Source organism: Lepidochelys kempii, chromosome 6, assembly GCF_965140285.1.
Source record: "Lepidochelys kempii isolate rLepKem1 chromosome 6, rLepKem1.hap1, whole genome shotgun sequence".
Taxonomy (NCBI): Eukaryota; Metazoa; Chordata; order Testudines; family Cheloniidae; genus Lepidochelys; species Lepidochelys kempii.
The window spans coordinates 10,351,132-10,375,306 of NC_136385.1; the positions used below are offsets into that span (position 1 = coordinate 10,351,132).

General features: G+C 53.2%; 1 protein-coding gene across 1 annotated transcript; it reads right to left on the minus strand.

Annotated features, from left to right (window-relative positions):
* Window positions 1-2,630: 2,630 nt before the first annotated feature.
* Window positions 2,631-23,433, minus strand: LOC140913698 (uncharacterized). The gene is made up of 3 exons (XM_073350503.2): window positions 23,293-23,433; window positions 13,773-14,735; window positions 2,631-9,648 (listed from the first exon to the last, which is right to left on the minus strand). The coding sequence occupies exons 1-3, from the start codon at window positions 23,324-23,326 to the stop codon at window positions 8,954-8,956; spliced, it is 1,692 nt and encodes a 563-aa protein (XP_073206604.1). The 5' UTR covers window positions 23,327-23,433; the 3' UTR covers window positions 2,631-8,953.
* Between the last annotated feature and the right edge of the window lie 742 nt (window positions 23,434-24,175).

Sequence of the window (24,175 nt, forward strand, 5' to 3'; positions counted from 1 at the left end):
ACACAAATGGGGGGCTGCAAACATTCAGACGCAAATACCTCTGACGGCGAAGGAGCAGGGCTAGCCGCAAGCAGTACCAGAGCGGTCAAGCTATGGATAATAATGGTTCATTTAATGTCTGAGGCAGCAGCATAGTCTGGAAAAGATGTGGTTTTGGAGTGTGATATGGCCAACACGCATTAGCTATCTCCCTGTGAAGACACAATGGTGACAAGGCCGTTTAGTTTCGCCAAACGGCAAACCAGGTGAGGTCAGCACTGTGCTCCGGCCCAATCAATGCAAAGGAGTATCAGGCTAATTCACTTTAAAAAATCCCGGATTTTGGCAGCACAGAACCGTAAATTTGTCAGAATGAAGAATGTCACTGGAATGTATCGTCACAAAATATGTAGCGTACATCTTAAAGGCTATGCAATTAAAATATGCAATTAGAAGCATATACAATTCAATTAAAAAATCAATATTTACAAATTGACATATCTACAATGCAACAAAGAAAGTAATAGAAAGAAGGAAGTCTGCACTTCGGTGTTTGCAGGATGGGGGATTACTTACAGAAATAAGGATCTTTAATAAGTTTTCAATTATGACAGGAGGGGAGACTCACATGTTACTGGAGGTCCAAAACAGTATTGAATGTTAAAGGCATGTACAACTGTTTTAGGTAGATGCAGTCTTTGGGAGAGGAAACAGAAAAAGTATGAAGCTAGTGCACCCTAGAAGCTCAGAAACAAAAAGACAAAATAAAAGACCCCCAAATGTATGTATTTATTTAAATGTCATGATTTTCAGGTGTAAAACCCATGATTTTTGAATGCTTGTGGTTGTCAATCTCTCTCAGGGTTGTATGCCTATATTCAATAAAAATTACCGTAGAAATTGGTTTCTGAAAAGGATTTCATATAAGATAGTATAGTGCCTTAAGAGCCAGATTTGTAAGTGTATTAAGGGGACTAGCAGAATTTTCAATAGCATCTAGGTATTTTCAACACTTAAAAATCTGGCCTGGGATGACTATTTGGGATCGAAGTTTGACACACAAGTGAGGCGAAAAAGGAGGACGGTGCTGGTTAGAGAGGCAAAACAACAGTAGCAGTGGGCAATCCCCTTAGGAGGATCAAAGGAAACCGAAATAGTTTTGACATGAAACCAGGAAATCAGTCAGCCTAAAAGTCACATGACCCCAAAGAATAAGCTTGGGTATAAAAAAAAAAAAATCCCCCTGGCTCCCCAATTTAGAATTAAAATCTAATGTTGCAGGAGAAACAGGAAGTGCTATACTAGAAACACAGAAGTGTAATTGCTGAAATGACTAACAATTATTAATATTTTGAATGATTATTGCTATTAAAATATCAGTCACATAGCACAATCCAGCTGCATAGCGTTAATGCAGGTAAACAATGAAGTGCTAAGAGCAATCCAAATAACATTTTTAAAAGTAAATAGTTTCCGGGAGTGAAACTCCATTGCCAGTGGATTCCAAGGAAAGCACAGGCCAGACCAGGCAACGAAAAGAGCAGCAAAATTGTCTTATGTAGCACCAAAAGGCTCCAATCCCACTTGCTAAGCATTGTGCAGAAACAGTGAGACCATCCCTAACAGGACGAGCTTATGATCTAAATAGAGGGAGGGGAAACCGACTAGGGCAAGGTCACACAGTGGGTCAGTGGCAGAGCCAGGAATACAGTTCAGGACCCTGGAGTCCCAAGTCCACCTCCATTGGGCAGGTACACAGGGCAATCTCAGTCATGCGTTGGACAACAACCGTCCAGGCGCTACAGTAGTACGCCTAGTAACAAGTCATAGGGATGTGATCTTTGTTGCCGTGATGATGCATTTGTGCATGAATAGGAAATTGATCCTTAAGCTTACTTCTCATCACACACACACACACACACGTAGAAGAGGGGCTGGGAGCCCAGACTCTTGGATTCTAGCCCAGCTCTGGGAGGTGAGTGGGGTCTAGCGGGTTAGAGCAGGGGGGCTGGCAGTCAGTTATGAGTATGTCAGACCCCCACCAGCTCCTGATGCCCAAGGGGCAGCGGTGCTTCACCCAGCGAGATCAGAGTCTGATAATTCTCCTGCAAGATGTCCCTGTAGAGCTGCCTCTGCCCTTCCGCCATGAGCCCCCACTCCTCCCGGGAGAAACACACGGCCAATCCCTCCCCCCAGCACCTGGAACCCCAAGGGACCCCACAACACTGTCCCAGGCCCCAGCAGGAACTAAGAAGAGTGGGAATGGACGGGGCTGGGGTCCTGTCCTGTTTTTTGTGCACGCCCCCTTTGCAAGGGCCTCTGGGAAATGGAGTCTGCCTTTGCAAGGCAGCATGAGCAGGGTTGGCTCTCTCTTTACTGATCCTTTTGCCTTGCCCACTCCATTCATATTCATCCAGGGGAGTTGTGATCCACCCCACTCTAGCCTGGAAGAGGGTGGCTCCGACCATGATCCTCCCTTGGGTCAGTCCATGGTTCCTCTTCTCTGCATCCTTCCCTGGGCTGAATTAAAGCAATCCATGGCCATAGGTACACCCCACTGGGAGCACATGTTAGGGGCTTATTCCTTCACCTGCTTACTTCCCTGATCCTTCTCGCATGACCAGAGAGCAACAATACCCGAAGGCCAAAGGTGCAAACAATTCAATGTTTATTGGGGTGAACTTCCGGCAAGCATGATTCCAGTTTCCTTCCTTAGTGTCCCCCTTCCCAGCTCTGACACCACAGAGCCTTAAACCTGTGTCCCTTTTCCCATTCCTGCCCTTAGCCAAACATGGATTCCAATTTCCTCACCCTCAGTCCCTGTTCCCATTTCCCCTCCTCACACCCACCCACTCACTCCCTGATTGGTGAAAGTATAGCTAAGCAGAACTGAAGTTCTACTATATAGCCTGAAGTCAATCATTTTCCTGAAATTTAACTAACCAATCCTAACATATTGTAACATGATTATTTAACCAATTATGTCCCACCACCTTAATTAGTTTACACCCAGCAAAATTCATTATACAGCAGACAGGAACAATCACAGAACCAGACAGAGATTATACAGACAAACAATAGCAAAGTGGGAACTATAATGACAAAACAATACAGAAGTGAGGATTTCACATCCCAGCTATTGATAAGTGAGTTCTTGCCAGACAGGATGCTATCAAACTAAGTTTTCTTTTACATCTTTTAGGCACTTCCCTTTCTCTGGAGGTGACAGGCACTATCAGGACAGGATTGTATTCCTAACAGCCCAATAGCACCTTCTTTCAATGTGACTAGTTTGGAATGCGAGGAGGTGACTGGTCGCTTCCCAGCTTATGGCTGCCTCTGCTGCTTAGCCAAAGGCCTTAGCCTAAGAACAGGGCCTCAGACTGTCACAGTAAGAGAAAGACCTTACACCCGCAGACAGTGATTTTGATTCTCTCTTTTATATCTCTCTAACTAGCCGAGTGATAAGAATACACCTAAATTCTTAGCGTACAGGCCTTTACAGATAAGCCTGAATATCTGTATCCTAACACTCCACCCCCCCCCCTTTTTTTTTTCTTTCCTTTTGGGATCCTCCTGCCCAGGTATCCCTGGAAAAGCATAGGACATATGGTGACACATTTCCTGATAGGGCCAGGCATCAAGGTGGATGGTGTCAATAGTCCATTTGTCCCACTGCCCCTTGTGTAGTATAGTGCCCTGCACCTTCTCTCGTCCGGGCATACCACACCTATTCCAATTAGTGTTCCGGACTTCCCATTATAGTGGGCCAGAGAAGGTTGTGTCCGGGTTGTCTAGTACACTGCGGGGTTTGGAGGGCTTATTACTTATAGGTTATCTCCATATGCAATGTAACACAAGTACAGTTAACAATACAAAATCCACAGCAACACCGAGTCCTGACCACTGCAATATGGTCCAACATCCGAGACACCCTGAAAACACTGCCTCTCCTCCTTTGACAGGGTCACGATCTTATGTATCCAATTGCTGGCAGTTGCAACAAGCTGCCCCTGCAGGTTTTGCTTGCTTTTGTCCATATCATAAGTCCATTGAACGTTCACAGAGAAATGTGATATTGTCCAAACCAGCCTGACCACTTGTTATGGAATCAGGCAGTATGCCCTGGTTTGATTATTCACAGCAATAAGATTCACAGATCCATTTGTGCACCAAAGTCCAGATAGCAGCGTATAGATGGGTGTAGTTTGGTTATGGGCTGGTGTAATTGTGCCCCCAGTAATATGTACATTCCCAGCAAAACAAATTATACACAGTACACCCAATTGTCCACCCCTTGCATAGACCATTGATCCTGCTCCTCCACAGTCACAGGAGAGGGGCACATCTAAACATCTTCTGTTGATTTACACTATTTTACACACCTCCATTGATTCCCAGTGAGCTCCTCCCCTTCTCATTATTCCATATGGCTCGTGGGAACCACCTGAGCTGCCATTCCATTTCCAGGTACCACGGTAGCTATTACACAGGTGCTGGCCTCCTAGTTGAGCATTTTGCATTCCCATACACATCTGCCCCCCAACGTCAGCCTTCTGAAGCCATCTCCCTTATAGACTATTTCTGTGGGAAAAGGGCCCATTTTCCCTCAGAATAACTGTAAAGGTTTCTGGGGACAGAAGCCTAGTGGTGGTAGTAGCCACTCTACCTGACCCCCTTGGATAATTTAATTACCAAGCTTCCATCCAATGTGACTGCACAGAGTTGCACATACAGTTACATTTATAGAACTGGGTTTTATCATTAAACAAAAACTTCCTTCTTGACATCTCACATAAGTATCCGAAGTACCCTTCATTAAAACTTCAGAAAAACAAAAAAGTGTGGAAAGGCAGGGGGAGAGGTGGAAAGAAACCAATTAAGCCTGCCAGGTCAGTTTAAAGTATAGGCTACCAGCAGCAAATTAAGTAAACTGAGGAAAAGAAGAAAAGGACATAGTTAGCTTTGATCCAAGAGTATGCTCCCTGGGTTGAAACAGTTGGGAACCCTTATCCTCAGGTTCTCATTCTGGCTCTGGGAGAAGAGTGGGGGTTGTTACCTGCTCCTGCAAACCCTGCCACTCCCCCCCCCCTTCTTTCTCTCCACTCCCCCAGGAGCAAGTCCCAGCTCCAGTCTCTAAAGATTGTCTGTTAACTCTGCTTTTGACTTTAAGCCCTGCTGTGCCAAATCATCTTTAACCATCCCTAACTAATTTACAACCCTTCAGCAGCCCTTGCTGAAGCAGCACCAAACTTGAAAGATTCCTGGCAGCTTCCCATAATGCTGCCCTTACTTCAAACCTCTCACAAGTTGACTGAAGAGCCTCCTTTCCCCGGAAGGCATTCAGTCCCCATGGGCAGGGACCTTCTTCCACTACCGTATACCAAGGAGGGTGGGCTCCTCAGCCACCCCCCATCCCTCTGGGTCCCCTAATGCTTCCTCCATTTCCTTGTTAATCTCATCCCAGGTTGACCCCTGCACGTGGTATGGGCCCTGGTTCTTCCTTATCCATTTATCCAAAAAAATCCTTTACCCTGGCTTGACAGAACTGGCAACTACTATCACGAGAGTTCGTGATACCCCCTCCAAGCAGCTGCGCAGACTGTTGGGGAGGGGGACTTACAGGCTGCCACTCACCTATCCAATGCAATGCATCCGAGTCACCAGCACCAAGATGTTAGGGGGCTTATTCCTTCACCCACTTACTTCCCTGGTCCTTCTCGCATGACAAGAGACCAACAATACCCGAAGGCCAAAGGTGCAAACAATTCAATGTTTATTGGGGTGAACTTCCAGCAAGCATGATTCCAATTTCCTTCCTTAGTATCCTCCTTCCCAGCTCTGACACCACAGAGCCTTACACTTGTGTCCCTGTTCCCATTCCTACCCTTAGCCAAACATGATTCCAATTTCCCCATTCCCTGTTCCCATTTCCCCTCCTCACACCCACCCACTCACTCCCTGATTGACTTCAGGCTATATAGTAGAACTTCAGTTCTGCTTAGCTATACCTTAACCAATCATTTTCCTGAAATTTAACTCACCAATCCTAACATATTGTAACGTGATTATGTAACCAATTATGTCCCACCACCTTAATTAGTTTACACCCAGCAAAATTCATTATACAGCAGACAGGAACAATCCCAGAACCAGACAGAGATTATACAGACAAACAATAGCAAAGTGGGAACTATAATGACAGAACAATACAGAAGTGAGGATTTCACATCCCAGCTATTGATAAGTGAGTTCTTGCCAGACAGGATGCTATCAACCTATGTTTCCTTTTACATCTTCTAGGCACTTCCCTTTCTCTGGAGGTGATAAGCATTATCAGGACAGGATTGTATTCCTAACAGACCAATAGCACCTTCTTTCAATGGTGCTAGTTTGCAATGGGAGGATGTGATCAGTTGCTTCCCAGCTTATGGCTGCCTCTGTTGCTTAGCCAAAGGCCTTAGCTTAAGAACAGGGCCTCAGACTGTCACAGTAAGAGAAGGCCCTTACACCGGCACACAGTGATTTTGATTCTTTCTTTTATACCTCTAGAACTAGCCAAGTGATAAGAATACACCTAAATTCTTAGAGTACAGACCTTTACAGACAGGCCTGAATATCTATATCCTAACAGCACACTTCCCATTCCCCTCCCTCTGCTATGGCCCCTTCCCTTCCACGGTCTCCCCACACCACTGTTCCCTGCCTTCCATGGGGCTGTGTAATCGTCCTCACTCAAGATCTGGTTGGGGAGCATGGCTTAGTGGTCAGAGTCACAACCCCTGACTGCCATGGGCTTGAGGGAAGGGGCGCCCAGGTCCTCCCAGTCTACCAGGCTCTGACCCAGGGCCCTTTGGGCTACCAGTAGGCTGGCAACCAAAGTTGTCCTCCCTGGGCCTCTTCCTCCCCTCATCCCTCTGGGTCAGTTTAGTTCACAATAAATAAGAGGCGGTTACCAATGTCCAAAGGATACGTCCCTCTCTGGGTGGGTCCTCCTTTCTGGGCAGCTATCACAGCCTTCAGGCTTCCCACTGCACTCTGCAGGTCTTCTCACCTCTCGCTCTACAACCCAAAGGAGCGAATTCCCCGTCTCTTAATTCCTCCAGCAGATGGAGCATTTGCTGCAGGTGGGGCAGGGCAGAGCTGGCTGAGCCCAAAATAATCCCTTAACCTCTTGTTGCATAGTGCGGCAACCCCATCACAGGCTGGCTGGGAACTCAGCTCCAATCCAACCCAGCAGCAAAATCTGTGTCTGGGGCCTTGGGGCTTTCCTCTCTGCCTCCGTGTCCTGTCCTGTCACCAGAGTAACAGGTTTCAGAGCTAAGATGCATAGGGTACTTCCCCCACCCCTTCAGAGAGTGTTCGGCTCAGGCTCTCTGCAGACTCAGGCAGCATTGCTGCACTGATTACAATCAGGGCAGTTCACACCTCTCTGAGCAATAGGCTCAGGCTCTCTGCAGACTCAGGCAGCATTCGTTCCATTCGGGAAAGTTCCCACCTCTCAGAGCGATGAGTTCAGCTCCCAGCCAACAGACATTTTGAAACTTTTCTTTGCAACCTTGAACGTTAGAGGTTTTGTTTTAAATGAAAACGGGGATTCTAATAAAAACTTGCAACTCCAGAAGCCAGGGCCCTGAGAATGGAACTAAACCCAGCCCCAATTCATTATCCAAACCTCTAAGGCCTCCCCAATAACCACACTCACCCCCAACACAACCCTTCCTTTCAATACCTCCATAACGACAACACTGACTTCCAAACTGTCACCTGTGAAGGTTGTCTTTATTACATGCAGCCTGGTAGAACACAGAGGTTGTGATCAGTGTCCCTTGTTGGTCAAGGAGTACTGACCGTGGAGGAAGTCCCTGCCTCAAAGACTTTACAGTCTGTTCAACGGATACAGAGCTGAGATTCTCCCTGGAGCCCCAGGGCTTTGGAAATGCGCTCCACATTACAATGTGTGGGGGTCAGACATCCTGGTTAGCAGCGGAGCGGGGGTGCCAAGGCAGACTTCCTGCCTGTCCTGGCACAGCGCCGTGCCCTGGAAGCGGCCAGCAGCAGATCTGGCTCCTAGGTGGAGGCACGCAAGAAGCTCTGCGTGGCTGTCACCCGCAGGCACCACCCCCCGCTCCCATTGGCTGGGAACCAGCCAATGGGAGTGCGGAGCTGGTGCTCGGGGCAGCACACGGAGCCCCATGGCCCCCCGACCTAGGAGCTGGACCTGCTGCTGGCCATTTCCGGGGCACAGTGCGGTGTCGGAGCAGATAGGATCTAGCCTGCCTTAGCCGGGCAGCACTGCCGATGGGACTATTAACAGCACGGTCGGCGGTGCTGATTAGAGCCGTCACGACCCAGCGTCTGACATTCCGCGACCCAGTACTGGGTCACAACAGACAGCTTGAAAACCACTGATCTAGTCTGACCTCCTGTATAGCACAGGCCAGAGAATTCCCTCCAAATAATTCCTAGAGCAGAGCTTGTAGGAAAGCCTCCACTCCTGATTTAAAAATTGCCAGGGATGGAGAATCCACCATGACCCATGGTAAATTGTTCCACTGGTTAATTACTCTGTTAAAAATGTATGCCTCATTGCCACCTTTTCTGCCTAAGGGATAGGGCGATCCAATCCCCATTAAAATTAATAAAGGGGGCATCTGAACCCCATGGTTATCTCTGAACACTCCCGCTCGCCCCCGTGCATCAAAAAGGCACTAGGAGTTTGGCTAGAAATCAAGGGATTAAATCCAAGGGGTTATTTGAAATAAGTGAGGTCCCTAAAACTGTTTAGCTTGCCTTAGCTGTACCCCTGCACCGGAGGGAGCACGTACGAAGGGAGACACATGTATGGGTTTTATGGGGCGCTATAAGGGATGAACCTTGGCTAATACACACCCCAGGGCTGGGACGTGTAGGGGGAGGCATGCGTGGCATTCTATGCTAGGTGGGTTCTCCGGTGCGTAATAAGGTGCGAGCACTAGAGGCATTTGAAGGGTCTCTCCCCAGTGTGGATCCGCAGGTGGCTGGCCAGCGTGGATGCCTGAGTGAAGCATTTTCTGCAGATGGGACATTTGTATGGTTTCTCCCCTGTGTGAACCGACTGGTGCCGGATCAGCTGGGAGCTGCGGACAAAACCCCTCCCGCAGGGGCACCTGTAGGGCCGCTCCCCCGTGTGGGTGCGCTGGTGCTGCAGGAGGTGGCAGCTCTGAGCAAAGCCCTTCCCGCACTCAGGGCATTTGTAGGGCCGCTCCCCCGTGTGGGTGCGCTGGTGCCGGTTCAGGTTGCGGATCTCGCTGAAGCCCTTCCCGCACTCAGGGCATTTATAGGGTCTCTCTCCCGTGTGGGTCCGGCAGTGCAGGGTGAGCTGGGAGCGCCGCAGGAAGCCCCTCCCGCAGTCGGGGCACTGGTAGGGGCGCTCCCCCGTGTGGGTTTGCTGGTGGCAGATCAGGTGGGAGCTCAGGCCAAAACTCTTCCCGCACACACCGCAGCTGAAAGGGCGCTCCCCGGTGTGAGTCCGCTGGTGCTGGATCAGGCCTGAGCTCTCGACGAAGCCCTTCCCACAGTCAGGGCACTGGTAGGGGCGCTCCCCGGTGTGGGATCTCTGGTGTCGGAGGAGCCGGGAGCTCCAAGGGAAGCTTTTCCCACACTCGGGGCACGTATTTGCTCTCTCCCTGGCCTGGGTCCCCCGAGACACCATGTCATATTCAGCTTCGACACCAGCTCTGGATTGACTCAGTTTCCCTGCCGGGGGGGCAGAATGGCAATGGAGAGCCTCATCAGTATCCTCCGGCTTGGGGCTCTGGGACGTCCTGGGCAGCTCCGCTCCCACAGTCCCTTCCCGCTGGGGGATCTCCTCAAAGTTCCCACTCGCCATCCCGGCACCTGCTGGGAGAGAGAGAGAGAATCCAGGTGGGGCTCGGTCCCTGCGCCGGGGTGAAGGGGGGGGGCAGCAAAGGGGTTTGTCGCTGAGCGGAAAACCTGATGGGCAGGACGCGAATCCCCCAAACCCTTCCCTGAGGGGAGAGGGGGGCCGGGGCTGCCCCAGCAGCCCAGCTGAGCCCCCAGGGAAAGGCTGGGGGAGGGGAGGGCTCCTGCCGGGGGGATCCGGGAGTGACACCTGCCGTGAGGACAGGGACCTGCTGGGGACGATACTGGGAGGAGGCAGAACTGGGGGCTCCCGGCGGCTTTGCTGGGGTCCCAGCTGGTCCCTTCCCGCCCGGACGGTCTCCGAGCCGGCGTCGCTCACCCCTCACCTGGGTGGGCGCCTCTCGGGGTCTCCCCGCCCTCGGAGCCCGGGAGATCCTGGTAATTCTCCTGCGGCGCGTCCCGCAGCGCTGCCTCTGCCCGTCCGCCGGGAGCCCCCCGCCCCGCGGGAGCCTCCTCCAGCCCCGCCGGGAGCCACCGGGGCGGGCACCCCGCGCCGCACCTGCCCCGGGGGCCAGCGTCCCCAGCACTCGGGCTGCGGCGGGAGCGACTTTCGGACAGGGCGGGGGCGGGGGCGGCTTTCGGCGCGGCCCACTTGGCCGAGGTCTCTGGGAAATGGAGTCTCCCTTGGCCGTGCCCCGGGGGGGTTGGTTGGGGGGGGGGCTGGAGGGTTCCGCCCCCTGTTGAATATTCATGAAGGGGCGGGGAGCGGGCCCCTTTGTTCAGGGCGGTCCCCGTTGCCGAGAGACCCGCTCCGGCTGAAGCGGGAATTCATTCCGGGCAGGTCTCGGAGCCGTGTTCCAGGGGAGGTCAGACACGAGGATCCCAGCGGTGCTTTGCGGCTTGAAGAGCTACGAATCTCCCCGTGGCCTGGCAGGCGCAGGGAGGCCCGGGGGCAGGGCTGGGGCAGGGCTGGGGCAGGAGAAGGATGGGCAGGCAGGACGGACGGGCCTCTGGAGCGAGGCTGGAGAGCCAGGGGCTGGTGAGCCCAGAGAGGGGGGGAGGGAGAGGGGACCCGAGCGAGGAGCGAGGTGGAGACAGGAGCTTAGGATCTTCTGTGCCACAAAACCCTCAGGGGGCGTTCAGTGGACTTGAAAGGCAACAGATCCCAGAGGAAGAACTTTAGGGCAGCAGTCCCAGCCCCGAGCCAGGCCTGCCCAAGGCAGACCCAAGGTGGGAGAGGGAAAGAGGCTCAGAGAAGGGAATGACTCCCTCAAGGTCCAGGAATACCTAGTCCAATGCTAGTGCCTTCTCCACCAAAAGATTGCACACGTCTCTTTCTCCAGCAGGCCCTACTCAGTGCACACACCAGGGGCTCACGCTTTCCTTCCATTCAAGTTCCCTGTGTGCCACCCTCCCAACCCCTCTATTTCAGGGACTCCCTCCTTCTCCCTCAGGCCAGGGGCAATGGAGAGCCTCAGCAGTATCTTCCCGCTTCCGCTCCTGGTGGGAAAAGCTAAACCACATTAAATAAGAGGGGGTTACCAATGTCCAAAGGATACGTCCCTCTCTGGGTGGGTCCTCCTTTCTGGGCAGCTATCACAGCCTTCAGGCTTCCCACCCTGCACTCTGCAGGTCTTCTCACCTCTCGCTCTGCAACCCAAAGGAGCGAATTCCCTGTCTCTTAATTCCTCCAGCAGATGGAGCATTTGCTGCAGGTGGGGCAGGGCAGAGCTGGCTGAGCCCAAAATAATCCCTTAACCCTTGTTGCCCAGTGTGGCAACCCCATCACAGGCTGGCTGGGAACTCAGCTCCAATCCAACCCAGCAGCAAAATCTGTGTCTGGGGCCTTGGGGCTTTCCTCTCTGCCTCAGTGTCCTGTCCTGTCACCAGAGTAACAGGTTTCAGAGCTAAGATGCATAGGGTACTTCCCCCACCCCTTCAGAGAGTGTTCGGCTCAGGCTCTCTGCAGACTCAGGCAGCATTGCTGCACTGATTACAATCAGGGCAGTTCACACCTCTCTGAGCAATAGGCTCAGGCTCTCTGCAGACTCAGGCAGCATTCGTTCCATTCGGGAAAGTTCCCACCTCTCAGAGCGATGAGTTCAGCTCCCAGCCAAGAGACATTTTGAAACTTTTCTTTGCAACCTTGAGGGTTAGAGATTTTGTTTTTAATGAAAACGGGGTTTCTGATAAAAACTTGCAACTCCAGAAGCCAGGGTCCGGAGAATGGAACTAAACCCAGCCCCAATTCATTATCCAAACCTCTAAGGCCTCCCCAATAACCACACTCACCCCCAACACAACCCTTCCTTTCAATACCTCCATAACGACAACACTGACTTCCAAACTGTCACCTGTGAAGGTTGTCTTTATTACATGCAGCCTGGTAGAACACAGAGGTTGTGATCAGTGTCCCTTGTTGGTCAAGGAGTACTGACCGTGGAGGAAGTCCCTACCTCAAAGACTTTACAGTCTGTTCAGCGGATACAGAGGTGAAATTCTCCCTGGAGCCCCAGGGCTTTGGAAACGCGCTCCACATTACAATGTGTGGGGATCAGACATCGAAAGGTGCCTAGATTCATAGATCCCAAGGTCAGAAGGGACCCTTGTGATCATCTAGTCCAGTGGTTTTTAAACTTTTTTTCTGGCCACCCAGTTGAAAAACATTGTTGATGCCCGTGACCCACCGGAGCTGGGGATGAGGGGTTTGGGTGTGGGAGGGGCTCAGGGCTGGGGGTTGAGGTGCAGGGGTGAGGGCTGTGGGGTGGGCCAGGAATGAGGGGTTCAGGGTGTAGTCGGGGGCTCTGGGCTGGGGCAGGGGGTTAGGGTGCAGGATGGGGGCAGGGCTCTGGGCTGGGGGTGCCGGCTATGGGGTGGTGCCAGGGATGAGAGGTTTGGGGTGCAGGAGGAAGATCCAGGTTTGGGGTGGGGGGCTCAGGCTAGGGCAGGGGATTGGGGCATGGGCTTACCTCGGATGGCTCCTGGTTAGCGGTGCAGCAGGGGTGCTAAGGCAGACTTCCTGCCGGTCCCGGCACAGCGCCGTGCCCTGGAAGCGGCCAGCAGCAGATCTGGCTCCTAGGTGGAGGCACGCAAGAAGCTCTGCACGGCTCTCAGCCACAGGTACCGCCCCCCGCTCCCATTGGCTGGGGAGCACGGACCTGGTGCTCGGGGCAGCGCACGGAGCCCTGTGGCCCCCCGACCTAGGAGCTGGACCTGCTGCTGGCCATTTCCGGGGCACAGTGCGGTGTCGGAGCAGATAGGATCTAGCCTGCCTTAGCCGGGCAGCACTGCCGATGGGACTATTAACAGCACGGTCGGCGGTGCTGATTAGAGCCGTCACGACCCAGCGTCTGACATTCCGCGACCCAGTACTGGGTCACAACAAACAGCTTGAAACCCACTGATCTAGTCTGACCTCCTGTATAGGACAGGCCAGAGAACTCCCTCCAAATAATGCCTAGAGCAGAGCTCGTAGGAAAGCCTCCACTCCTGATTTAAAAATTGCCAGGGATGGAGAATCCACCATGACCCATGGTAAATTGTTCCAGTGGTTAATTACTCTGTTAAAAATGTATGTCTTATTGCCACCTTTTCTGCCTAAGGGATAGGGCGATCCAATCCCCATTAAAATTAATAAAGGGGGCATCTGAACCCCATGGTTATCTCTGAACACTCCCGCTCGCCCCCGTGCATCAAAAAGGCACTAGGAGTTTGGCTAGAAATCAAGGGATTAAATCCAAGGGGTTATTTGAAATAAGTGAGGTCCCTAAAACTGTTTAGCTTGCCTTAGCTGTACCCCTGCACCGGAGGGAGCACGTACGAAGGGAGACACATGTATGGGTTTTATGGGGCGCTATTAGGAATGAACCTTGGCTAATACACACCCCAGGGCTGGGACGTGTAGGGGGAGGCATGCATGGCATTCTATGCTATATGGGTTCTCCGGTGCGTAATGAGGTGCGAGCTCCGAACAAAGCTCTTCCCACACTGGGGGCATTTGAAGGGTCTCTCCCCAGTGTGGATCCGCAGGTGGCTGGCCAGCGTGGATGCCTGAGTGAAGCATTTTCTGCAGATGGGACATTTGTATGGTTTCTCCCCTGTGTGAACCGACTGGTGCCGGATCAGCTGGGAGCTGCGGACAAAACCCCTCCCGCAGGGGCACCTGTAGGGCCGCTCCCCCGTGTGGGTGCGCTGGTGCTGCAGGAGGTGGCAGCTCTGAGCAAAGCCCTTCCCGCACTCAGGGCATTTGTAGGGCCGCTCCCCCGTGTGGGTGCGCTGGTGCCGGTTCAGGTTGCGGATCTCGCTGAAGCCCTTCCCGCACTCAGGGCATTTATAGGGTCTCTCTCCCGTGTGGGTCCGGCAGTGCAGGGTGAGCTGGGAGCGCCGCAGGAAGCCCCTCCCGCAGTCGGGGCACTGGTAGGGGCGCTCCCCCGTGTGGATGTGCTGGTGGCGGATCAGGTGGGAGCTCAGGCCAAAACTCTTCCCGCACACACCGCAGCTGAAAGGGCGCTCCCCGGTGTGAGTCCGCTGGTGCTGGATCAGGCCTGAGCTCTCGACGAAGCCCTTCCCACAGTCAGGGCACTGGTAGGGGCGCTCCCCGGTGTGGGATCTCTGGTGTCGGAGGAGCCGGGAGCTCCAAGGGAAGCTTTTCCCACACTCGGGGCACGTATTCGCTCTCTCCCTGGCCTGGGTCCCCCGAGACACCATGTCATATTCAGCTTCGACACCAGCTCTGGATTGACTCAGTTTCCCTGCCGGGGGGGCAGAATGGCAATGGAGAGCCTCATCAGTATCCTCCGGCTTGGGGCTCTGGGACGTCCTGGGCAGCTCCGCTCCCACAGTCCCTTCCCGCTGGGGGATCTCCTCAAAGTTCCCACTCGCCATCCCGGCACCTGCTGGGAGAGAGAGAGAGAATCCAGGTGGGGCTCGGTCCCTGCGCCGGGGTGAAGGGGGGGGCAGCAAAGGGGTTTGTCGCTGAGCGGAAAACCTGATGGGCAGGACGCGAATCCCCCAAACCCTTCCCTGAGGGGAGAGGGGGGCCGGGGCTGCCCCAGCAGCCCAGCTGAGCCCCCAGGGAAAGGCTGGGGGAGGGGAGGGCTCCTGCCGGGGGGATCCGGGAGTGACACCTGCCGTGAGGACAGGGACCTGCTGGGGACGATACTGGGAGGAGGCAGAACTGGGGGCTCCCGGCGGCTTTGCTGAGATCCCAGCTGGTCCCTTCCCGCCCGGACGGTCTCCGAGCCGGCGTCGCTCACCCCTCACCTGGGTGGGCGCCTCTCGGGGTCTCCCCGCCCTCGGAGCCCGGGAGATCCTGGTAATTCTCCTGCGGCGCGTCCCGCAGCGCTGCCTCTGCCCGTCCGCCGGGAGCCCCCCGCCCCGCGGGAGCCTCCTCCAGCCCCGCCGGGAGCCACCGGGGCGGGCACCCCGCGCCGCACCTGCCCCGGGGGCCAGCGTCCCCAGCACTCGGGCTGCGGCGGGAGCGACTTTCGGACAGGGCGGGGGCGGGGGCGGCTTTCGGCGCGGCCCACTTGGCCGAGGTCTCTGGGAAATGGAGTCTCCCTTGGCCGTGCCCCGGGGGGGCTGGTTGGGGGGGGGGCTGGAGGGTTCCGCCCCCTGTTGAATATTCATGAAGGGGCGGGGAGCGGGCCCCTTTGTTCAGGGCGGTCCCCGTTGCCGAGAGACCCGCTCCGGCTGAAGCGGGAATTCATTCCGGGCAGGTCTCGGAGCCGTGTTCCAGGGGAGGTCAGACACGAGGATCCCAGCGGTGCTTTGCGGCTTGAAGAGCTACGAATCTCCCCGTGGCCTGGCAGGCGCAGGGAGGCCCGGGGGCAGGGCTGGGGCAGGGCTGGGGCAGGAGAAGGATGGGCAGGCAGGACGGACGGGCCTCTGGAGCGAGGCTGGAGAGCCAGGGGCTGGTGAGCCCAGAGAGGGGGGGAGGGAGAGGGGACCCGAGCGAGGAGCGAGGTGGAGACAGGAGCTTAGGATCTTCTGTGCCACAAAACCCTCAGGGGGCGTTCAGTGGACTTGAAAGGCAACAGATCCCAGAGGAAGAACTTTAGGGCAGCAGTCCCAGCCCCGAGCCAGGCCTGCCCAAGGCAGACCCAAGGTGGGAGAGGGAAAGAGGCTCAGAGAAGGGAATGACTCCCTCAAGGTCCAGGAATACCTAGTCCAATGCTAGTGCCTTCTCCACCAAAAGATTGCACACGTCTCTTTCTCCAGCAGGCCCTACTCAGTGCACACACCAGGGGCTCACGCTTTCTTGCCATTCAAGTTCCCTGTGTGCCACCATCCCAACCCCTCTATTTCAGAGACCCCCCCCTCCTTCTCCCTCAGGCCAGGAGCTCTGTGTGTCCCCCATTTCCTCCCATGCCAGCAGGTCCCACACATTTCCAGTCGTGTGTGCTGCTCCAGGACAGGCCTGGCTCTACAATGGTTGAGTTCGGGTGTTATTCCCGCAGCCTCTCGCCACTTTCTGGAGGAACCCAAGTGAGAGAAAAGAATTGGTGACTGGTAACAACTGATATCTCAGCCAAACTGGAGCAGACCTTCCAGGACAAAGAAAAGGCACTTCTCCAGCCCAAGGGCTTTCCCTCTGCTTAATTTCAGAACCCTGCTACAAATGAGAGAGGTGTTAGAGCTTCTCAAAGAAAGGCTGCAAAAACATTTCATAAATCAAAACATGGACATTTTTGTTATTTTAATGTTTCCAGCCTGGTTATACCCAGAGGGACCAATCAAGTGTGGGATCCCAATGTGCTAGGCATTGTACATATTGAAGAGACAGGCCCTGTCCCAAAGAGCTTATATGTATATATTGTGACAAAGTTCCTCCTCTGCCTTGGTGGGTCCTGCACTTATTGGCGGATTTGATCGCCTCAGAGATTCACGGCAGCCCTCAGATTGGCCACTTTTGCTAGTGCCTCAAACCCGCTATTCATTCATATTACCTCATCACTGGCCAGCATGGGGAAAGGGAGGAGATCAATCCCAGCAGCCTCTGCTCACCCACCTAGTGGGTTGGGGGATAGGCCAGGGACCTTCCCCTCTGGTGGGACCCACAGTCCATGTCACCTCCTCTTGTATCAAATAGGGAGTTGAGAGGGATGAGGGGGAACCCAGGTCCACCCTCTACTCTGGGTTCCAGCCCAGGGCCCTGTGGATTGCAGCTGTCTACAGTGTCTCCTGTAACAACTGCATGACAGCTACAACTACCTGGGCTACTTCCCCATGGCCTCCTCCCAGCTCCTTCTTTATCCTCACCACAGGACCTTCCTTCTGATGTCTGATAACGCTTGTACTCCTCCATCCTCCAGCAGTACACCTTCTCACTCTCAGCTTCTTGCACGCCTCTTGCTCCCAGCTCCTTGCATGTGCCTCACTAACTGAAGGAAGGTCCTTTTTAAAACCAGGTGCCCTGATTAGCCTGCCTGTCCTAATTGATTCTGGTAGCTTCTTAATTGGTTCCAGGTGTCCTAATTAGCCTGCCTTAATTGGTTCCAGCAACTTCCTGATTGTTCTGCAACAGCCCATTATTTTACTCAGGGTAAAGGCACCTGCTTAATCTGGGGCTAATATATCTACCTTTGATCACTCTGCTGTAGCCATCTGGCCTGATCCTGTCACAATATATATAATAAAACTAGGTTTGGCAGAATTTTTAGAAATAATTTCAACAGTTAATACCAAAGTTTATTTTTTTTTAATCTCTTTAAATTTTCACAGTCGCCGGAAATTAAGTCGGGAGGGTCAGATAATTATTTAATGATAGCAGATGTTGAGATTCAAAAAATTCTAGTTTTATAAACCATTAAAACCAAATTGTCAACTTCACATGTCAAAATATACAAAGTCAATATCCTGACATCATCAAATCCTACCTATTTTACTATTCATTCATTAGTGGATTTGTAATAAGTTTATTTCCAGTCACTGGATTTTGACTCCAAGAAGTTCTAAAGCAGCATTTTTCTTACTTTGCCTATCTGTAAATTTTGATTATCACTGGAAATATTTTGTCACTGGTTTGTGTGTGCACGGTGAAATTGACATTTACCAACTAAAAATCTATTCCTGACAAGGCTTTATGTAGATTCACAGATTCTAAAGCCATTGTGGTCATCTAGTCTGACCTCCTGTATCTCATAGTCCATAGATCTTCCCCAAAATAATTCCTAGAGCAGAGCTTTCAAAAAAAATCCCATCTTGATTTAAAAATTGTCAGAGATGGAGATCCACTACAGCCCTTGGTCAGTTCTCCAATGGTTAATTACTCTGACCATTAAAAAATTATGCCTTATTTCCAGTCTGAATTTGTCTGACTTCAACTTCCAGCCACTGGATTGTGTTAGATCTTTCTCTGCTAGACTGAGGAGTTCATTATTAAACATTTTTTTCCTGTGGAGTTACTTATAGACTGTGATCAAGTCATCTCATAATCTTCTCTTTGTTCAGCGAAATAGATTGAGCTCCTTGAGTCTGCCACCATAAGGCATGCTTTCTAATCCTTTAATCATTCTTGTGGCTATTTTCTGACCTCTCTCCAATTTATCAACATTCTTCTTGAATTGTAGGTACCAGAACTGGACACAATATTCCAGCAGTGGTTGCAAAAGTGCCAAATACAAAGGTAAAATAACTTCTCTACTCCCACTTGAGAGTCCCCTGTTTATGCATCCCAGGATTGCTTTAGATCTTTTGGCTACAGCATTGCAGGGAGAGCTCGTGTTCAGCTGATTATCCACCATAACTTCCAAATCTTTTCCAGAGTCCCTGCTTCCCAGGACAGTCCCCCATCCTGTAAGTCTGGCCAACACTCTTTGTTCCCAGATGTATACATTTACATTTAGCTGTATTAAACACAGGGTGTAATACAGGATGAACAAGGCACTAGCAGGGTTGGAAATAAGAGGCTACATGGGAGCCAAGTGATCAAATAAATAACCCTCCCAAAATGTTTAATGCCAACATTCAAAATCCCCTTAACCACATCCCTGAGTAGGAGTGAAGGAACGGGTGTGGATTCTCTGATGGGCAATAAGGTTTGAGCTCCGGCTGAAGCTCTTCCCACATTCAGGGCAGTTATAGGGGCGCTCCCCCGTGTGGGTGCGCTGGTGTTTATTAAGATCAGAGCTGCCAACAAAGCTTTTCCCGCAGTCGGGGCATTTATAGGGTCTCTCTCCCGTATGGGTTCTTTGGTGGGTGATAAGGTACGAGCTCCGACCAAAGCTCTTCCCACATTCAGGGCAGGTATAGGGTCGCTCCCCAGTGTGAATCCTCTGGTGCTTAATAAGAGCGGAGCTGTCGACGAAACCACTCCCACAGTTGGGGCATTTATAAGGTCTCTCTCCTGTGTGGGTTCTCAGGTGCCTGTCGAGCCTGGAGCTTAGGCTAAACTTCTTCCCACACTCAGTGCAGACGTAGGGTTTATCCTCTGTGTGGACTATCCGGTGCCGGATGAGGTGAGAGCTCAGCGAGAAGCTTCTCCCGCAGTCGGAGCATTTATAGGGTCGCTCTCCTGTGTGGGTGACTTGGTGTCTAATAAGGTGTGAGCTCACACGGAAGCATTTTCCACACTGGGGACACTTATAGGGTCTCTCTACTTTATGGATCTCCTGGGGTGGGCTCAGAGAGTGGCTTTCTCCATGGTCAGGGCGTCTATAGGGTCGCTCCCCTGTGTGGATTCGCTGGTGCTGCTTCAGGTTCGACTTCTGGTTGAAGCTCTTCCCACAGTCAGGGCATTTGTAAGGCCGCTCTCCAGTATGCACCATTTGATGCTGGAGCAGGCGGGAGCTCAGAGAGAAACTCTTCCCACAGTCAGTGCATTTATAGGGTCGCTCCCCTGTGTGGATCCTCTGATGCTGCATGTGATTGGACCTCTGACTAAAACTCTTCCCACAGACAGAGCATGTGTAGGGTTTTTCTCCCGTGTGGGATCTCTCATGGCGGATGAGCATAGAGCTCTGGGTGAAGCTTTTCCCGCATTCGGGGCATTTATAGGGTCTCTCTGCTGTGCAGGTTCTTTGCAAGCCAAGGAGCTTCTCAGAACATTCTTCATCAGTGGGTTCTCCCTCTGTGTCTCCCTGCTGCCGTCCTCTCCTTCCCTGGCTATAACCATTGTCTCCCTGCTCAGGGCTCTGGGGCATCCCTTGCAGGTCTGCGCCCGCAGGCTCATCTTGATGGGGATTCCACTTCTTGGTCCTGGAACCTGCTGGGAGAGAGAGAGAATCCAGCTGGGACTTGTTCCCTGCTGGGCAGAGAAGGGGCAGCAAAGGGGTTTGTCACTGAGCAGAAAACCTGATGGGCAGGAAGTGAAACCCCTGGCAGGGCAGATCCTGGCTATGCCCAGTGAATCATCGGTGTTGTTATAGGCCTGGGCATCAGTGGAAAGTATCTACTCTGCCCAGAAGCAACATTTATACCACCCTCCCACTCTCCAGCTGCCCCCTCACTGTGATGTCGTGGCTGCAGGCTCAGAAATCTGGAGGGTTTATGCAAATGAGCCAATCCCCTAATTTCCATATAATTATGCAAACAAGACTATGAATATAATATCCCCTCAATAATAATAATAAGTTTAAAAAGGGATTCTCCCCATTCTCTCTAGTCTCCTCTTGAGGTTTCCCTGAGTGCACTCCCTTTGGCTCCCAATCTTGCTCCCCACCTATGCTGTAACCATAGAGAACACGTCTCTCTAGCCCGCCTGTAACCACAGAGATGGGCCTAGAAGAATGCACGTCTCTTTGGCCCACCTGTAACCAAAGAGTGAGGGCTTAGACTTCATATTCCCAACCCCACCCCCCAGTAAATAGCGATGAGACTCAGAGCACAAATCTCCCTGGCCTGCCAGTAACATAGAGACCCAGCGTAGAGTGTGCATCTTCCAGGCTCAACCATAATCATAGAGACTATATCTAGAGTGTGCACTTCCCTGGCTCCCCTGTATCCAAAGAGATGGGGCCTAGAATGTGCATTTCCCCATGCCTGCATGTAACCATAGAGCAGGGCCAAGCATGCACATCTCCCCAGCTCTGCTGAAACCGTAGAGATGGAGCCTAGAGTGCGCATCTCTCCAATTCCGCTGTAACCATAGAGATGGGGCCTCGAGTGCACATCTCTCCAATTCTGCTGTAACCATAGAGATGGGGCCTCGAGTGCGCATCTCTCCAATTCCGCTGTAACCATAGAGATGGGGCCTCGAGTGCGCATCTCTCCAATTCCGCTGTAACCATAGAGATGGGGCCTCGAGTGCGCATCTCCCCAATTCCGCTCTAACCATAGAGATGGGGCCTCGAGTGCGCATCTCTCCAATTCCGCTGTAACCATAGAGATGGGGCCTCCAGTGCGCATCTCCCCAATTCTGCTGTAACCATAACAACGGAGCCTAGAGTGCCTGTTCCCCCATCGGGGGTGACTGGCCCCTTTAAGGGGAAATGGGCCCAGCTCCACCTGTGCCATAATTAATGGCATCCCAGCCTGAGGCTGCGGGAATAATGGGGTTGGATCTTAGTGTGGTGAACACCTGGGCCTCATAATAGAAAGGCTTAAGAGAACACAGTGAGGGGCTTGATGTAGAGCAGAGGTGACGACCCATGCCATGCCATGCCAGGCCAGGCCAGGCCAGTTCACTTCCATTCCATTCCTGTGGTGGGGCCCTAGAATGAGGGGCCAGGCTCCAGGGATGCCGTCCTGTGGCCAGCGTTCCACAAGAGAAACAGGGAACTGACAAGGAGTCCTGGAGGAATGAGAGGCCCAAGCGTGGAGAGGGCTGAGAAATGCTTTGGGAGTGTTTAATTTTGTTTGTCGTTTTGAGTTCTATGGAGAAGCCCTGGGATTTGCTACTCTGTGAAAGAAGCTTGTGATTTTGCTAGGTTCTGTTTAATTTGGAAGGACTTTGGGCTGTATTAACAGGAGTGTTGTGTGTAAGACACAAGAGGTAATTGTCCCGCTCTACTCAGCACTGGGAGACACCCCAGCTGGAGAACGGTGTCGCAGTCTGGGCACCACATTTTAGGAAAGATGCTGAAGAGAGTCCAGAGAACAGCAACATAAACAATAAAAGGTTCAGAAAACCTGACCTCTGAGGAAAGGTTAAAAAACCCAGGGCATGTTCAGTCTTGAGAAAAGAAGACTGAGGTGGGGGGACCTGATAACAATCTAAAAATAAGCCAAGTGATCAACTGAAGGCAGGACAAGAAGCAACCAGGCTTAATCTGCAGCAAGGGAGCTTTAGGTTAGATATTAAGAAAACTTTGCAAAAAGAAAAGGAGGACTTGTGGCACCTTAGAGACTAACCAATTTATTTGAGCATAAGCTTTCGTGAGCTACAGCTCACTTCATCGGATGCATAAAGTGGAAAGTACAGTGACTTTCCACTTTATGCATCCGATGAAGTGAGCTGTAGCTCACGAAAGCTTATGCTCAAATAAATTGGTTAGTCTCTAAGGTGCCACAAGTCCTCCTTTTCTTTTTGCGAATACAGACTAACACGGCTGCTACTCTGAAACCTAAGAAAACTTTCTAACTCTATGGATAGTTCAGAGGCAACATGTTCCAGGGCTGGAGGTTGTGGAGTCCCCATCATTGGAGGTTTTTAAGAACAGGCTGGACAAACCACTGCCAGGGATGGTCTAGGTTTACTTGGTCCCACCTTAGCACAGGGAGATGGACTTACATTTTTATGATTTTGCAGTGGGACCAGGGGGGAGGTGGGTGAAGGGACTGTGAAGAGGCCAGCGTGGGGTTTGACCAGTTACAGCTGGACTTGGATACCCCGGAAGGGCACTGAACTTGAAGTGTGACCTGTCTTGAAGGCTGAGTCACCCAGAAAAAAACCACAGCAAAGCCAGATCAGCCGACAAAAGGGGGTGCTGAAGCTGGACGAATCCCTGTCGTGTCCTGACCCCAGAGGGTGCTTGGGTGGTGAGTGCACCCCCATAACACTCCCCGCAGCCACAGAGATGGGGTCTAGCAGCACCTCTCCCATCCTTCTCTGCACATGCACACCCGGCCCTTCCCCACTTGCACACGTGTGTGCACCCCCCCTCCCCATGCACACCCATCCTCTCACCCTGCCACCTGCACACACTTCCTCCGCTCCCTGGGTGGATGGAAAGGGAACCTGAGTGGTGTGTGTGGGAGGGGGGCAGTGTTCAGGGAGATGCTGCTGCTCAGGGAGGGCAGGAGACTGCGGAGGATTTAGGGTTCTCTTGGAGACGGGGGGGTGTCTCCAGCTGTTGCTGATGGGGACGGAGAGGCAGAGTCAGCACTTGGGGATGTGGAAGGGGCAGCTGGCCCCGTGGGGGGGTGACCCCCTCTATCTATGGGGTGATGAGGTTCCAGGGGCGGTTCCCTCAGGAATCTAACGGGGTGGGGAGGAGTCCTGGACCGAAGCCTCCCCCCGGGGCACCTCCGAGCCCCCCGAGCCCCGGGGGGGGGGCAGCTGCTCCTCACCCAGCGAGGTCAAGGTCTTGTCATTCTCCTGCATGACGTCCCTGCAGAGCGGCCTCGGAGCCTCCCCCAGAAGCCCCCACTCCGCCCGGGAGAACCACCAGGGAGCCGCCGGCTGCTGCTGGGGCAGGAGCTAAGGGGGTGGGAAGGGGCTGGGGCTGGGAGCCTGTCCACGTTGAGTGCCCTCCCCCCTGCACGGGGCTCTGGGAAATGGAGTCCCCCTTTGCAATGCACCCTGGGCAGGGCTGGTCATTGACGCCGGGGCGTGCTGGAGATTATTTCAGCGCCACCTTCTTTTGCATAGTTATGATGGGGGCGGGGAGCTGTACCCTCCCCTGTGGGCGCATGGCAGGGCGAGGGAGCCCCAGAGAGCTGGCAGGGGACGGGAAGGATCAGCAGGCAGCCGAGACTGGAAAGGCAGGGCGGGGACTGCTTAGTGTAGGGCAGTGGTCTCCAACCTTTTTACACCCAAGATCACTTTTTGAAAGTAAGGGCAACCCAGGAGCTATTCCCGCCCCTTCCCCAAGGCCCCGCCCCACTCACTCCACCCCCCCCCAACAGTCGCTCTCCCCCACCCTCACTCATTTTCACGGGGCTGGGGCAGGGGGTTGGGGTACAGGAGGGGGCTCTGGGCTGAGCCTGGGGCAGGGGTGTAGGAGAGGGTGAGAGGTGCAAGCTCTGGGAGGGAGTTTGGGTGCAGGAGGGGGCTCTGGGCTGGGGCAGAGTGCTGGGGTGCAGAAGAGGGTGCGGGCTGTGGGCTCTGGGAGAGAGGGTCAGGGCTGGGGCAGGAGGCTGGGTTGCAGGAGAGGGTGGGTGTGCTGGCTCTGGGAGGGGGGTCAGGGCTGGGGTTTGGGGTACAGGAGGGGATTCAGGGTGCTGGGTCCAG

Coding starts and splice junctions, on each gene's coding strand:
- LOC140913698 (XM_073350503.2), bottom strand. CDS start 23,326: ATGCAGGAGAATGACAAGACCTTGACCTCGCTGG. Junction 14,736..23,292: donor CAAGACCTTGACCTCGCTGG/GTGAGGAGCAGC, acceptor CTCTCCCAGCAG/GTGCCGGGATGGCGAGTGGG. Junction 9,649..13,772: donor GCACCGGAGAACCCATATAG/CATAGAATGCCA, acceptor GGACCCAGGCCA/GGGAGAGAGCAAATACGTGC.